Source organism: Elephantulus edwardii, unplaced genomic scaffold (assembly GCF_000299155.1).
Source record: "Elephantulus edwardii isolate Elephantulus edwardi_28Jun2011 unplaced genomic scaffold, EleEdw1.0 scaffold00012, whole genome shotgun sequence".
Taxonomy (NCBI): domain Eukaryota; kingdom Metazoa; phylum Chordata; class Mammalia; order Macroscelidea; family Macroscelididae; genus Elephantulus; species Elephantulus edwardii.
The window spans coordinates 23,705,678-23,721,315 of record NW_006399762.1 but is presented as its reverse complement, the minus strand read 5'-3'; the positions used below and the strand labels follow the sequence as shown (position 1 = coordinate 23,721,315).

At 42.2% G+C, this 15,638-nt stretch overlaps 1 protein-coding gene across 2 annotated transcripts in view; it reads right to left on the bottom strand.

Moving 5' to 3' along the window:
* Positions 1-13,758: 13,758 nt before the first annotated feature.
* Positions 13,759-15,638, bottom strand: part of PLA2G12A (phospholipase A2, group XIIA) — a 20,186-nt gene continuing 18,306 nt past the window's right edge. Inside the window, exons 3-4 of one of the 2 annotated variants that reach the window (XM_006881092.1) lie at positions 14,902-15,067; positions 13,759-13,972 (exon numbers count right to left, since the gene is read on the bottom strand). In XM_006881092.1, coding sequence (XP_006881154.1) covers positions 13,854-13,972; positions 14,902-15,067 — 285 coding nt within the window. In that variant the 3' untranslated portion in view covers positions 13,759-13,853. The remainder of the gene's footprint in view (positions 13,973-14,901; positions 15,068-15,638) is intronic. The other variant, XM_006881093.1, reaches the window with a different exon arrangement.

Genomic DNA, 15,638 nt, shown 5'->3' with positions numbered 1-15,638 from the left:
TCTTCAGTACTTTGGAGAGGTCCCTAACAGCAGACTTTCCCATGGCAAAACTAGTCAACAAAAAAAGGAAGATTGATTTAAATTATAGTCGCAACAACAACAATTGGTCAAAGATAGTGAATATGCCAAGGACAACTAGAAGAATGAACAAGTCTGTCTTGAAAGAAGTATAACCAGAACATTCCTTCAAGGTAAGGATAGTTTACTTTGGGCACGCTATCAGGAGAGACCCATCCTTAGAGAAGAACATCATGCTTGTAAAGGGTCAGTGGAGAAAGAAAGAAAAGGGCAAGCTCTTCAGTGAGACGGAGTGATACAGTAGCTTCAACAATGGGCTAAAATATAGTAACTCCTGTGAGGACCTCACAGTGGCACAAACAGGGTAACATTTCCCTCTACTGTATGTAAGGTTGGTATGAAGGGGAACCGACTTGGTGGCACCCAACGACAGTCTTTAGGGAGGTAGAGAGATCTCTCTCTCCCATGGTGCTGGGTAGAGTGCTTAACCATTTATGCCTTATTAACCAGTGACCACAATGATGGGTTTAAGCACAGCTGAGATTGTGAGGATGGCAAAGGCAGGCAGGGCTTGGAGTTGTTGAAAACAATGTCACTATGAGCTGGAGCCAAACAGATGACACCCAACAACAACTAGAGCTCCATTGCTGAGCTGTTGTTTGACAGGTCAGCAGGTGGAACTTACAGCAGGATAAAGATGAGGCAGTCTCCTCCTGTTATGATTTAAGACCATAAGTCAAAATTGATTACTGTGGTGGGTTTGGTTTGGCTAAGTCAGCTTAGCCTATGTACTGGAAAGGAAGGAGAGAAGAAAAAGAAAGCCTGCAGGAAAGTAAAGGAGAGGCTTGAAAGAAGAGGGAGAGAGGAAAGCAGGAGCCTGGCATCTGAGCAACTGCTCTGGCTCCCCACTCCTCACCAGTTGTTCCCAATTGGAAATTGCCACTGGTCCCTGCACTGTCCCTCCAGGACATAGTCATTCTTCGACCATGGTAGGTTTCACAACTTGCCTCTGGGGCAAGGCTTGTTTGTTTTGTACAGCCAAGACTAAAAATTTACAATCAAAGCAGGAGTCCTTAGGCGACGCAAATAGTTATTAGTCAGTGGAAGATAGGACATTCAGATGCACCTAAGAAGACACGCATCCTGATCTCCTCCCAAATCGTCCAACCTTGTAAACCCTAACCTGTACACATGGGGTCGCCATGGGTCTGAAGGGGCTACAGGAGCTAACAACGGCAAAGACACTATGCCTTTTCTAAACGCGAAGTTTAGAAATAATTGGCAGGAAGTGTGTTCAAAATAATAAGCAGTTAGAAGCTGATGATTTTTACAGTGAAACTTACTGTTTTAACTCTAAAAGACAAATTTGAACACGTTTCCGGGATGCAGGACACGGTCTGGGGGCTGCAATGCCCTCCAACTTTTGACTTCTACTCCCTTTGAGATCCCAAGACACCCCCAAGGCGTCTCGGACAGGCTACTTCTACCTCCATTATCACGGTGTACAACCACAAGAAAGAACTACCAAATGCCAGCGGCCGCGGAGAACACAAAGACCGACTGGCAGGGCCAGGGTTTTAAAGTTTAAAAGGCCCCGACGCCTGCCAGACGGCGCTGCCGGAGGACAAAGGCGGCAGGGGCACGCCCCGGAGAAAGTCACCAGGCGCCCAAACCCTGGACCGCAAGGAGCGGAGACGAGTTTCCCGACTTGTTTTCCTGGATTAAAAAGCTAAGCTACTCCCCTCTTCTGGCCCCCTGGACCTGAACACTTCCCTCCAAGACCCACAACTTCCTGCCCGGCTCCAGCGGAGCTGGAGTAGCAGGGCCCACACTCCCCAGGACAAGCCCCAGTGCGCGGGGTCCCTCCTACCTGCAGCTGGAGCCCCCCGCGAGCTCATCTCTGCAGGGCGTACAGGGTCACCGCTCCAAACGCGCTTCCTGAGCGCGGGCCGCAGCCCCCGCCCCTTCCTCCGCCGTCCCCGCCCCCGGCACTCTTGGTCTTTCCCCGCAACCGCTGCCGGCACTCCGCTGTCCGCCCGGGCTTGTTGCTTCGGGTCCTGTGTCGCCCCCGGCTGGAAGCCCTGTTAGGACGCCTCTTCCCACCCTGCAGCGCGCCCAGCCTTCCTCGGGGTGAGCGCGAGGGAGCGCAGCGGGGACGCGATCTCCACGTCCGCGACCCTCGGGAATGCGGGTTGCCACCGGAGGACCCACGCAGGGGTAAGAAGCCCCAGGCAATTTCAGATCACCTGAGGTGACCTAATCTTTACCCAATTCCCAAAGCCCCAGATGTTGTCTTCCTGACTGTCAAGTCTAGAGGATGTGTGTGTGTGTGTGTGTGTGCTCCTATTTCACTCTCGCCCTTTCCCTTGTTGTGAGGTGCAGTGAAGTCACGTAGGATTCGTTGTTATGTGCCATTAAGTCTGCAGCAAGCCTTTCAGGTCCCCCTCAGTTTCAGCAAGTGGGGTTGTGTCATCTGCATAACACAGGTTGTTCCACCAATCCTGATGTCACATTCCTCCTCATAGAGCTCAGCCTCCTGGATAATTTGTTCTGCATATCAATTGAAAAGATATGGAGATAGTACACATCTTTGGCATACATCCTTCCCGATTTTGAAACATGCACTGTTTCCTTGCTCTGTTCTGACAACTGCCTCTTGGTCCAAGTATAGGTATAGGTAGGTTTCAGAAATATGACTCATAGTGACCCTATTATCCGCCAACCTGAACCCTGCCTTATCGTATGCAATCCTTATCATCTCTTACACACTAGAGCCCATTGGTTCAGTCACCTTGTCAATCCATCTTTTTAGGGGTGTGTCACCTGTGACTCATAGAGACTGTATGTACACCAGCTCTGAAAACTGCCCTATTTGAGCCAGTCTCTGATTCTGATACACCTACCCCAATTACCTTAGTTACTGTATCAATCTATTTCACCTGGGGTCCTCCTCTCCTGCTCTGTCCCTGCACCATTCTGAACATGATGTCCTTCTCCACAGACCAGTTCCTCCTGGCCACGTGCCCAAAGTATGGGAGACAGCTTCAAAATCCTAGCTTCCAAGGAGAAACTTGGTTTCACCCTCTCCAAGACAGACGTATTTGTTTTCTTGGCAGTGTATGGTATATATGTTCAAGAGTCTTCTCCAGCACTAAAACTCAAAGGCATCGATTTGTCTCTTCCTTAGTCATTGTCCAGCTTCCTGATACATAGCAAATAATTGCGATGACCATGGCCTGGATCAGGGACACCTTAGTCCCTAGACTGACATAGTTGCTTTTCAGTACTTGGGAGAGGCCCCTGACAGCATATATTCCCAGTGCAATTTGTCTTTTGATTTCCTGACTACTGGTGTTAAAGAGTGTTGATTGTGGATCTGAGCACGCTGTAATTGTTATCAACCTCAATCTCTTCTCCATCTGTCATGGTGCTGCTAATTGGCCCACTGGTGAGACTCTTTGTCTTCTTGATGTTGACCTTCAATCGATATTGAAGACTCCAGTCCTTGACCTTCTATATGGTGTATATGGTGTGTGTGGTGGCTGTGTGAGATTGAGTTGGAATTGCAGACCCTTCTGTGGGTTTTGAGAGGCAGTAAGTCCCATGGAAGGAGACTGCCCCTCCTTCTCCCGTTCTCCCTGTGCCTTCCATGCCGTAGCACAGCTTCTTATCACTAGCCCACCAGAGCTCCCTGTAAACGGTATATGAAACATATAATTTATTTTTTTAATTGAGTTTTAATGAAAGTTTATAAAAAATATGGATTTCCATCCATTCATGTTGCACGAAACGTATAATTTATTTGACATGGGTTTTTTTTTTTGCATGGGGCACTTTGGGGCAAAACAAACCCTGGTTTTGTAAGTCTGACTTCAATAAAACCTTGGAATTCTTTCCAACACATGGAGACCCTGTGTATGTCAGAGAACTGTGCTCCATAGGGGTTTCGGTGGTGGATTTTTTAACTTGTCACTTATTAAGGCTTTTGGCCCAAACTACCTCTAAATGGACTCAAGCCTCTGACCTTTTAGCAGCCCAGCAGTAGATTATATATAGCTTTTCTTGAGGGATGGTTCTCCTGGGAGCAATGGTGGATTCATTTCAGGATTTACCATAATTTTAAATTTACTGAAGAAGCCTTAGTGGACTAGTGATTAAAGACTTCAGCTGCGTGAAAAGGTCAGTGAAAGGGGAAGACCCCTGATGAGATGCATTGACACAGTGGCTGCAGCAGTGGGCTCAAGGTGTCAGAGGTGATGAAGATGGTACAAGATAGGACAGGGTTCAGGGCTGCTGTTCACAGAGTTGCTATGAATTGTATCAGACTCAACAACAGCGGCTAATGAAAAGTTTGGAAGTTTGGACCAAAGGGGGAGAATAAGATGCGGAGTCAACTTCCTTAACCATGGAAACCTTGTGGAGTTGGAATACATGCAGTGGCCAGTTTAACTCCTCCTTGAGTGTCTAGTTATTTTTGTGAGTTTTTAAAAAAATTTTTTATTATTTTGTGTGTGTGTGTGTGTGTGTGTGTGTGTGTGTACCAGCAAATCAGATGTGATTGGTAGTACAGGAGGAGATTGTCCCTCCTTCTCCACCAGAGAATTTGGTGGATTCAAACCTCACACCTGTAGGATTGTAGTGGAGCTTCTTGCCACTAGGCCACCAGAGCTCACCTAAGTGGTTATTTTTAAGATGTACTTTAGTGAGCAAGTCTTTAAGGATGCAAAAAAAAGTGGCCTCAGCTTTAACTCGTCTGATCTTTTCATTTAAAAATCATTTCAGACTCAGAAAAATAAAAGTGTGTCAAGGCACCATTTTTACTACATTAAAATAAGTATAAAAGATGCTTAAGTAAATAGCCAAGTAAATCTAAGGAACCTATCTTCTTTAAAAAGAAATATTTAATTATAGTTTGATAGAGAAAAAAATATAACTTGGAACTTGTCCTACCCTTGTTTGTGGCTTAAAGGCCTTGCCTGTTCATTAAATAGAATATGAAATGAAGGGGAAGTGTTACATTCTCCTTATCCCAGTTTCTGTTCACTAGGGCGTTCTGGTGGCCTACTGGGTAAAAATAACAAATGGGTAAGGAGTTGTGCTGCAAATCCAAATGCAGGCAGCTGCAAATCCACCAGCTTCATGGAGACGGAAATATGAGCAAACTCCTCCCACGCAATTTAGAGCCTCTGAGACCCCTTTGGGGGTCAATTATGAGTCGATTGTGACTCCATGGCAATGAATTGAGTTGTATGCATACAGCATTTCAGAAAACATTATGTATCTTCACTTTGTTTTCTGCAGTTAGGACATGTGTATCAGTTATCTTCCTCCAGTGGTTGTGTGTGATAAGAGTTAAAGAGCTGGAGAACTAAGTATTGGTTCTTTTTATTACTGTTCACTTGAAGCAGGTGCCAGTCTTATTATGGTTTCCTCATTACCTAGCCCAGGTGCTGAGGTACTCAATAAGTTGTTTTGTTTTGTTTTACTCAGTAAGTTTTATCCATTGAGGTTCAAAGTTTTCACAGTTGCACTCTGGACTTTATTTGAATGAGTTATCCTAACAGGGAACTTCCTGCTCTTTTGCCTAATTTCCAGAGGTTCCTGAGTCCTAAAAACATCCCTGTTAGCAGAACTCCACTCTGGTGGTGTGTTCTGTATGTTGTGTACTGTGCTGCTAATCACCAGGGCTTAGTGCCTCAGCTGGTTCAAATCCACCACTGGCTCTGAGGGAGGAAGTCGGGCACCTCTCCTTTTAGATTTGTAGTTTCCAAAGTATGATGATGTCTTTGACTCGATAGCACTAAGTTTGTAAGAGCTCAGCTGGGCTGACTTGCTTTTCCAAAAGCAACAGACAAAAAGGAAAGTCTGCACCCCTCTTGTTGTTGTTTTTATGCACCATAAAGTTGAAACAGACCCAGAGCTGACTCTCCAGAGGGTTTTCAGAAGCAGTAAATTGCATAGGAGTTTGGCCATCTTTTCTGCAGAGCAGCTGGTGGTTTTAAACCATTGGGTTGGCAATGCAGCTTATCACTAGACCACCAGAGCTCATTTACCACCTTAAGTATCTTGTTATCTTAGTTTAAGACCACAATCTTAAAAACCCCATGTGACAGTTAAACTTTGTCCTAAGAAGTAACTATGAGTAGAATCAACTTGATAACAATGTTATTGTTGTTAGGTGCTGTTGAGTACAGACCATAATGACTCTGTGTACAACAGAACTGAACCCTGTCCTATCCTGTGCCATTTTCACACTTCCTGACATATTAAAGCCTGTTGCAGCAGTCATTGTGTCAATCCACCTGGTCAAGGGTCTTCCTGCCCTTTGCCATCCCTCCACCTTCCTGAGCATCATGTCCCTCTCTAAGGAATAGCACTTCTGACCAACAGGCCTGAAGTATGTGAGGTGAAGCCTCATCATCTTTGCTTCAAAAGAGCACTCTGGTTGTACCCTCTCTAAGACATATTTGTTCTTTTGGCCGTCCATGGGATGTTCAGTGCTCTTCACCAACACCACAGCTCAAAGATATCAATTCTTCTCCTGTCATCCATATTCATTGTCTAGCTCTCATATCCATTGCAAATGATAGAAAAGACCATGATTGAAATCAGGTGCACCTTAGACTTCAAATTAATATACTGCTTTTCAATAATTTGGAGAGGTCTTTAATTGCAGACTTTTCCAGTGCAATGCGTCTCCTGATTTCCTGATTATTGGTACCAAGGGTGTTAATAACTATGGGTCCAAGTAAAATGAAGTTGTTGACAGTTTCATTCTTTTCTCCATCAGTCATGATGTTGCCTATTGGCCCAGTGGTAAGGATTTTTGTCTTCTTGATATTGAGATAATGCTTCAAGTCCTCACTTTCAGCAAGCAAGATTGTGTGTCATCTGCTTAACACAGGTTATTGATGAGTCTTCCTCCAATTCTGATGCCACATTCCTCTTCAGAGTCCAGCTTTTCAAATCATTTTCTCAGCATATAGATTGAACAGGTATGGAGAGAAAATACAACCCTGAGGCATGCCCTTCTTAATTTTAAACCCTGTAATGTTCCCTTCTGGAGAAAGGCTGAAAGTCACACACGCAAGTGGCTAGGACTTTCATTCATAGGGTCGCTATGAGTCGCCTATGACTTGACGGCACTCAACAACATGGAGACCAGTGGCCTAGTGGACCGAAAGCGATGCTACCAAGCCAAAGGTGGGTGACTCTAATCCGCAGCCCTAAGGCCTGTTTTAAATTGCTGTTGGTCAAATATTCTTCTAGGTTGTATAGGCCTGGTGTGTTCACTTGCTGTACAGAGGTAACTTGTGGTTGCTGTGAAGCCGAACACTGTGACAATGACATGTCAAATGCAATAATGTTTACCCATGGTAGACAGTGTTTGGTGGAGCTCCCTGGTTAAAACAAGCTTGGAAGTAGGAGTGGCATCCACTTCCATAAATATCTTGCCTCCGGAAATCCTATGAACCTGGAGAAAGGATGAAAGTCACGCACGCAAGTGTTGAGGACTTTCGTTCACAGGGTCGCTATGAGTCACCTACGACTCAATGGCACTCAACAACAACAGTGTTCCCTTGCTGTTAGCATATAGGTTTCCCATAAGCATAATTAAGTGCTCTAGGACTCCCATTCTTCTCAATATCTGTCATAACTTGTTATGATCCACACAGTCAAATGCCATTGCATAGTCAATAAAGCATAAACAGATATTCTTCTGCTATTCCTTACTTTCAGCCAGGATCCATCTGACATCAACAGTGATATCCCTGGTGCCATGATCTCTTCTACATCCTGCTTGAACTTCTGGAAGTTCCCTATCTATGCACTGTTTAGCCATTTTTTAATGATCTTCAGCAGTATTTGGCTTGTATGTGACAGTAAAGATACTGTCCTTGGGAATGGGACAAATATGACCTGTTCCAATCTGTTGACCAGACAGCTGTCCTTCAAACTTCCTAGCATAGACTGGTGAGTATCCAGGGCTGCCATCTGTTAATTGAAACAAGTCAATTGGTATTCCACTGAGCCTTATTTTTTGTCAATGCTTTCAATGCAATTTCCACTTTCTTCTTCATTACCATTGGCTCCTGCTCATATGGTACTTCCTGCCTGAAATTGTTTAGGGTCAGTCAGTTCTTTTTGGTAGTGATTCTGTGTATCCCCTCCATCTTCTTTTGATGCTTTCTGCATCATTCAATATGGTGCCCATAGCATCTTTCAACATTGCAACTTGAAGCTTAAATTTGTTTTTCAGTTCTCTTAGTTTGATAAATGCAAAATGAATGCTTTCCTTTTTCTTCTCCAATTTCTGCTTTCTGCACATTCCATTATAATACTATACTTTGTCTTCTCAAGCTGCCCTTGAACTCTTCCATTCAGCTCTTTTCTTTCTGCATGATTTCTCTTTTAACTTCTTGATTCTCTAATGCAATTTTTTAGAGTCTTTTCTGACATTGATTTCGGTTTTTTCCTTTCTCTTCTGTGTTTATAATGACCTTTGCTTTCTTTATGGATGGTATACTTGATATCATCCCACAATTCATCTGGTCTTCGATCACTGGAGCTCCCAGATTCAGAAAGACAGCAGTGAGTTTGGTTTTATTACATTTATAGTCAATCTATGTGGTTATGTATTTTATTGTTTCCAATTTTACGCATAAAGTATGTATTTTTGCATTTTCAGAATTAAAAGACTTATTTAGCATTTCAGTCTGTTAAGCCAATAGCTATCCCCAGTAAAATGGTTATGTGCCTGAGGCTGCGAAGCAGGCTGCTTGGGTTCTAATCCTGACTCACCATTTTATCAGCTGTGAACCACGAGACATATATGTACTTTGACCTCTCACAGCTTCATAGTTTTCTCCATAAAATAACCTCTCATAACTCCCTATTTTTTTTTCTGTTAAATATGCACTTGGACCTCTCACAGCTTCCTATTTTTCTCTGAGATAGTAAATGCTAAGCCACTTGAATAGTAGCCAGCCCACAGTAAGCTTTCAATACATACTGGTTATGTTTGCTGTTCGGTGCTGTCAAGTCAGCTAGGACTCTTAAAGACCCTGCGAGCAACAGATCTGAAACTTGCACTATCCTTATTATCTCTGATAGGCTCAAACCCACTGTTAAAATCACTGTGTCAGTCCATCCTGTTGGGAGGCTTGCCCTTGTTAGGGGTCTTACTTTCCTTTCCACTTTACCCACCTTGTTATATTTTTCCAAGGAATGGTCCCTCCTGATAACATGCTCAAAGTATCTGGGATGAAATTTCACCATCCTTGCCTCTAAGGAGCATCCTTCCTCCAAGACAGACTTGTTTGTTCTTTTGGGATATTCCATACTGTTCCCCAACACCACAATACAAAGGCTTCAATTCTTCTTCTGTCATCCTTATACTGTGAAAGTTTCAGATACATACGAAGCAACTGAAAAGACCATGGCTGGCTTGGATCAAGTGCACCTTAGTCTCTAAACTGATATCCTTGGTCATTAGCACTTTGGAGAACCCTTGACAGATTTCCCAATGCAACACATCTCTTGCTTTTTTTACTGTTACCATGAGTGTTGATTGTGGAATCAGGTAAAATTGTTGATAAATTCAACTGAACATTATGGCGACCAGTTCTTAAACTTTTGTCTCAGAGATCAGCAAGATCTGCAGACTTGTTATAAATGTAAACTTTGGGGCTACTGCCTAGTATTTTACAAACATGTCATAATTATGGAAATGTTAACGTTAAAGAGAAATGGGTGGCAAGTATACAGGAATTATATATAAAATTATTCCAAGATGAAAAAAGATTTTTAAAAACTTAGCATATACAAAAAGCTGCTTCTATGGAGCAGGAAACCAGGTTGGGAAGTCATCTGGAGCTGGTGGATTCTACAGAGGTTTGTTTTCTGGTTCTGGGGAGGAATAAGGTGGAATGTTTACTGTGAGTTGATTTTATTCCGCCTCCTATTTAAAAGGGCATTTGGGCCTGGTTTTAATTGTTTTTGGTCAAACATTCTTCAAAGTGGTATAGCACTGGTCTGTCCATTTGCTGTACAGAGTGGGGTTGCTGTGGTGCTAAACACTGTGACACTGATGTGTCAGATGCAATAATAGATACCTATGGTGGACAGTATTTGATGGAGCTCCCCAATTAAAACAAGCTTGGAAGCAGGAGTGGCATCCACTTCCAAAATAGCTTGCCTCGGGAAACTCTATGAACCTGGAGAAACAATGAAAGTTATACAAGTGTTCAGGTCTTTCATTCATAGGGTCACTGTGAGTTGTCTACGACTCAACTGCACTTAACAAAACAACAACTAATTTTTTGTATGTAATTTGTGAACATGAATTAAGTATTTTATAAAGACATAATGAGGTGTTTTGGGAGTGGGTGGAGCCTGAAGGCGCTGAAAACTGAGAGAAAGCCGTCTTTGACAGAGTTGGGTAAATGCACCAGCTAAGAATAGGTAGACAAATGACAGGAAAGAAATTGTAAGCCACAGGGTCATGATGGATGTGGATGTGAGGAAGAAAGCTGATGAAATTGATTTGTTTCCAGTGGAATCGGATTCGCTCCACTGCTTGACTTCCAGTAACTAGAACAGGACGATGTGTGTCCTTCCTACAGGCTAGACCATTGATTCTAGAATCCCCTGGTACCTTTGCAAGCCCCCACCTCTGCACCCCTCTGTGCTTTACAGCCTCTGAAAACCCGCAGGGGGTCAGCTATGAGTGGTTTGGTTTTGAGTTTTCATAGTGAACTAAAAAAGTAGGCCTTCCATGCTATGGTTAACATATCACGAGATACTTGCAGAAATCTCTTTTCTTGTGAGCGCCTCTCCCCCACTCCTCTCTAAAATAATAATTTCCTGACAAAAAAAGAGAGAGAGAGACAATGAGCTTATCTTCTTGAGAAAGACAATAGTTTTATGCTAAGTAAATCCACATAATATTAAAGGTATAAAGTTACCAGGCCAAGAATTTCAATGTTAAGTACGGAAAAGGCTCACAAAACTGTACTGTTCATAAAACTCTGAAATAAAGTGTAAGTCAAACTGGTGTAATTAAGGGCCTGGCCCTTTAATTCAGACTGTCCTGCCTATAATGACTTCTAAACAACATCTCTCCTTGTGCTCACTTGGCAAGCATTTTATAGCTTAATAACTTTGGCTGTAGGCTACCCAAAGATATATAACTTAGAATCCTAACATCCAGAGGTGTTTACTATGTCACTGTGTATCATGTTATTGAACAAGGTGTGTGGAAACTGTCGAATGGGAATTAACTGCTGCGTAAATTTTCACCAAAAACTCAGTATTACTGAATAAGGAAAAAACAAGTACCAGGGGAAAACTCACCAAAGCATAGCAGCAGATAGTGTTCTATTCTGTTTAATAACTTTGTCTCTAAATTCTTCTTTTCCCCTATATGTTGTGGTGGTGGTGTTAGGTGCCACTGAGTCGCCTGCAAATCATAGCAACCCTGTGTACAACAGCTCTGAAGCCTGCGTTGCCCTGAGCCAGTCTCACTGACTCCAACACACGTACTCCCATTGCCCCTGTTACCCTGTCAATCCATCTCATCCAGGCTCTTCCTCCCATGTTCTGTTCTTCCACCCTTCCAAAGATGATGTCTTTCTCCAAGGACTGGAGAAAGATGTCCCTCCTGGCCACGTGCCCTAAGTATGTGAGATGGAGCTTCAAAATCCTTGCCTCCAAGGAGAAACTTGGTTTCACCCTCTCCACAATAGAAATATTTGTTCTCTTGGCGGTCCATGATATATTCAATATACTTCTCCAGCACCTCAACTCAAAGGCATCAATTCTTTTTGACATTATTAGTCATTGTTCAGCTCTGTGATGCACAGCAAGTCATGGCCTAGATCAGGAACACTTTAGTCTCTAGACTGACATCATTGCTCTTCAGCACTTTAGAGAGGTCCCTGACATCAGACTTAGCTAATGCAATTCGTCTTTTGATTTCTTAACTGCTGGCATCAAGAGTGTTGATCATGGAGCCGAGCAAGATGAAGTTGTTGACAACCTCAATCTATTCTCCATCCATCATTCTCCTGTATAGGCAATGGTTATGGTAAAATATGCATAGGTCATATTTGTCATAGTAAAATATGATATATGCCATCATTTTTAGTGGGTTTTCAGAGGCAGTAAATTGCACTGGAGAGCGCCACCCATCCTTCTCCCACAGAGTAACTGGTAGATTCAAACTGCATGCCTTTGGGATTGCAGCATGACTCCTTACCACTAGGCCACCAGTGCTTCTTATATTATACAGAACATATATGTTTATTTATGTGGTATGTGTATATACCCACATAGATACAGATGTAAAAATTTCAGAATAAAATACTTTATTGTTGTTGTTAGGTACCATTAAGTCACCTGTGACTCACAGTGACCCTATGTACAACAGGCCTAAACCCTGCTCTGTCCTGTGCCAATCTGTCTCCAACACAACTACCTCCATTACTCTAGTCACTGAATCAATCAACCTCACAGGCGGTCTTCCTCTCCTGTGCTGTCCCTCCACCTCCCAAGCATGATGTCCTTCTCCAAGGACTGATCCCTTCTTACAACATGTCCAAAGTATGTCAGATGAAGCATTAGGATCCTTGCCTCCAAGGAGCAGCCTGGTTTAACCCTCTCCAGTATGAACCTGTTTGTTTTCTTAGCAGTCCATGGTATATTCAAGACTGTTCTCCAGCAACACAGCTCAGAGGCATCAATTCTCCTTCTGTCCTCCCTAGTCACTGTCCAGCTCTCTGATGGATAGCAAGTGATTGCAAAGACCATGGCCTGTATCAGGCGCATTTTAGTCTTCAGAGTGACACCGTTGCTCTTCAGTACTCTGGAGAGGTCCCTAACAGCAGACTTTACCATCGCATACAATACTTCTTTTAAATTCCTGACTGCTGGTACCAAGAGTGTTGACTGTGGAGCCAAGCAAACTAAAGCTGTTAATAAACTCAATCTCTTCACTATCCATCCTGTTGCTGCCAATTGGCCCAACGGTGAGCATCTTTGTCTTCTTGATACTGAGCCTCAATCCATATTGAAGGATGCAGTACTTGACTTTCTGTAGCAAGTGCTTCAGGTCCTCCTCAGTTTTAGCCAGCAAGGTTATAATTAATTTAAAATGAATAGCAGAGTCCACAAAATTATTTTTATAACAAACGACAAGGTATAGTATAAAATAAAGGAGTTCTAGCTCCAAGTCTGTAATTAGAAAGACTTCTTTGGCACACCTCTTACCATCTCTATCAGACACATCTCTATCAGACACTGAGAATGTGATAACCTTTAAATTGTAGAAATGAACAGTGCTTTCAAAGGACATGAATCTGATTCTTGTTTGTGAATCTCCAGAAAGTTTGTCTAGATTAGGAGTGGCTGTTTCTGATCTTATTCTTGTCACCTTCTCTTTATAATATGCAATACCTACATATTCTAGTTTTGTTTCCTACGAGGTTCCCAGCTGACAGTTCTAATCATCCCATAGAAAAAGACATGAAAATCCATCCATAGAAATAGTTCTATCATTAACAGAAGCTTAACTTATTCATATGTTAAAAGGCTATCAAGGAATGGCGTATTAATACAATTAGAAGACAGAAAAAATAAAGTCAGACCATTTCAGACATAAAGGAGACTATCCCCCATATTTCCAAGTATGATATGTTGAACAATATGTTATAATCAACTTTTAATTGTTGGTGAGTCTACAAAATAAGGCAGCTTTAAGATGTAAAAACATTAGTTTGTTGTCAAAAAGGTGTATTCTTCCATCCACATTTGGTTATCAGTGGTTTGCATCTTCCTCAAAGATCTGTTTTTTCTTCATAACGACACCAACATGCGGCTCTTTGGCTGTCCAGGTATGGTTTACAGCCTAAATGTATAACACTGTCAAACAAGAGCTCCACTGTTGTTTCACAAGCTGCAAAGTAACAAAATGCTGTTATTGTTGACCACTGTCATGCACCTCTCTTCACACAGATTACAAAGTATGGTACAGGCAGGCATGTCCTTAGTGAATTCTCAGATGTATGCTGCATCAAAGTCTGCCCAGCCCTTCAAACAAGTAGCATATGTATATGCAGATTACTATTTTCAACCTCTTTACCATGTATCTTATTTTTGTTTGTTAATTGCTAATCTTAATTTTCTGGCATTAGACAGATGATAGCCTCTCTCAGTAGCATTTAGCAATCAGTTCTAACTTCCCTTTTTTTTTTAAAATATGATCACTAGTGGGAAGCTCTGGTGGCCTAATGGTTAGAAGCTGTGCTGCAATCCCAAAGACACTCAGTTCAAATCCCCCAGCTGCTCCACAGAAGAATGAGCAGTCTCCTCCCATGTACCTTACATCCTCTGAAAACTGGAGAGTCACCTATGGGTTGGTTCCATCTCCATGGCACACACAGCTAGTGAATTTGCACTTAATGGACATATATCTCAGGAATATATGATGGTTTAAATAGAAGGAAACCTCAAAACATTTAATCAGTCAACTGAATTCCCTGCTGTTGGGTCAGAATTCAGAGCTGAGTTGCTACCAGGTTTTCTGAGGCTGTAAATTGCAAGGGAGATTGCCCATGTTTCTATTGTGGAGCTACCGGTGGATTCAAACCACTAGAGGAGCCTGGTCTTTGGATTAGTGTAATTCGCTATAGACAATGGCTTCTTTAAAACTTTGTAACATTATCTTTGACTAGTATTCAGGTCTGGCTGGTGCAAAGAGAAAGTATAGAAAACAAAGTTTCCCCTAGATAGGTAATTTTCTAATTTAATTTTTTGCCATATAATAAAAACAGGATACTAAAACAAAGTATCCAACAGAACTTTTAAAATTGTTCACGTCCTTACCCTGCACATGCTGAGCTAGCCCAAGTGTCTTCTGCACGTCACGGCAGATCTTGGAGAGGCAGTACTGGAACTCCTCATCACAGTCGTTCTTGCTTTTGCCACAGGTCTCATAGCACCTGTCATGTTGGTTGCAGCACTTTGTCAGGGAAGGGATGCCAATGTTTAGCTGAAAGAGGCATTTGGGTACATTACTGTCAATGAAACGCAGAACTTCTCTGCTGAAAGAATGTATTAAAAAAGACTTCTAGGTAATTTCTAAAATCCGTCTCCATCTGCTAATAGTTTCCATGTTATGAATCTTCCATTATGTTCATTGAAACCCATAGTATTCCTTTTTCATTTGTGGTGTTGGAAGCTCCTATTTTACAGTGATTCACAGTAATCACAACCTCCACATGTAATAAACACTGTTTCCAACTGTACAAAACAGTTATTAAAAATGAGAGAAAGTAAAGTTAATGGCATTTAAAAATTTCCCTAGGAGTCTGTGTCCCCATACTCTCAAAATAAAATATATTTATGTGAAATGTCACTGATAACTTCTGAGCTTACACAATTCAAATTTTGTTTTGTTTTTAATTTTTGTGTTTATTCCTCAAGCATAACATTACTTCAAATCTATAGTTTTTCTTTAATTATTTATAAATAATTTTATACATAAAACCTTGTGGATGCATACCCATGTTTATTGTGGCTCTGTTCACAATAGCAAGGAGTTGGAAACAACCCAGGTGCCC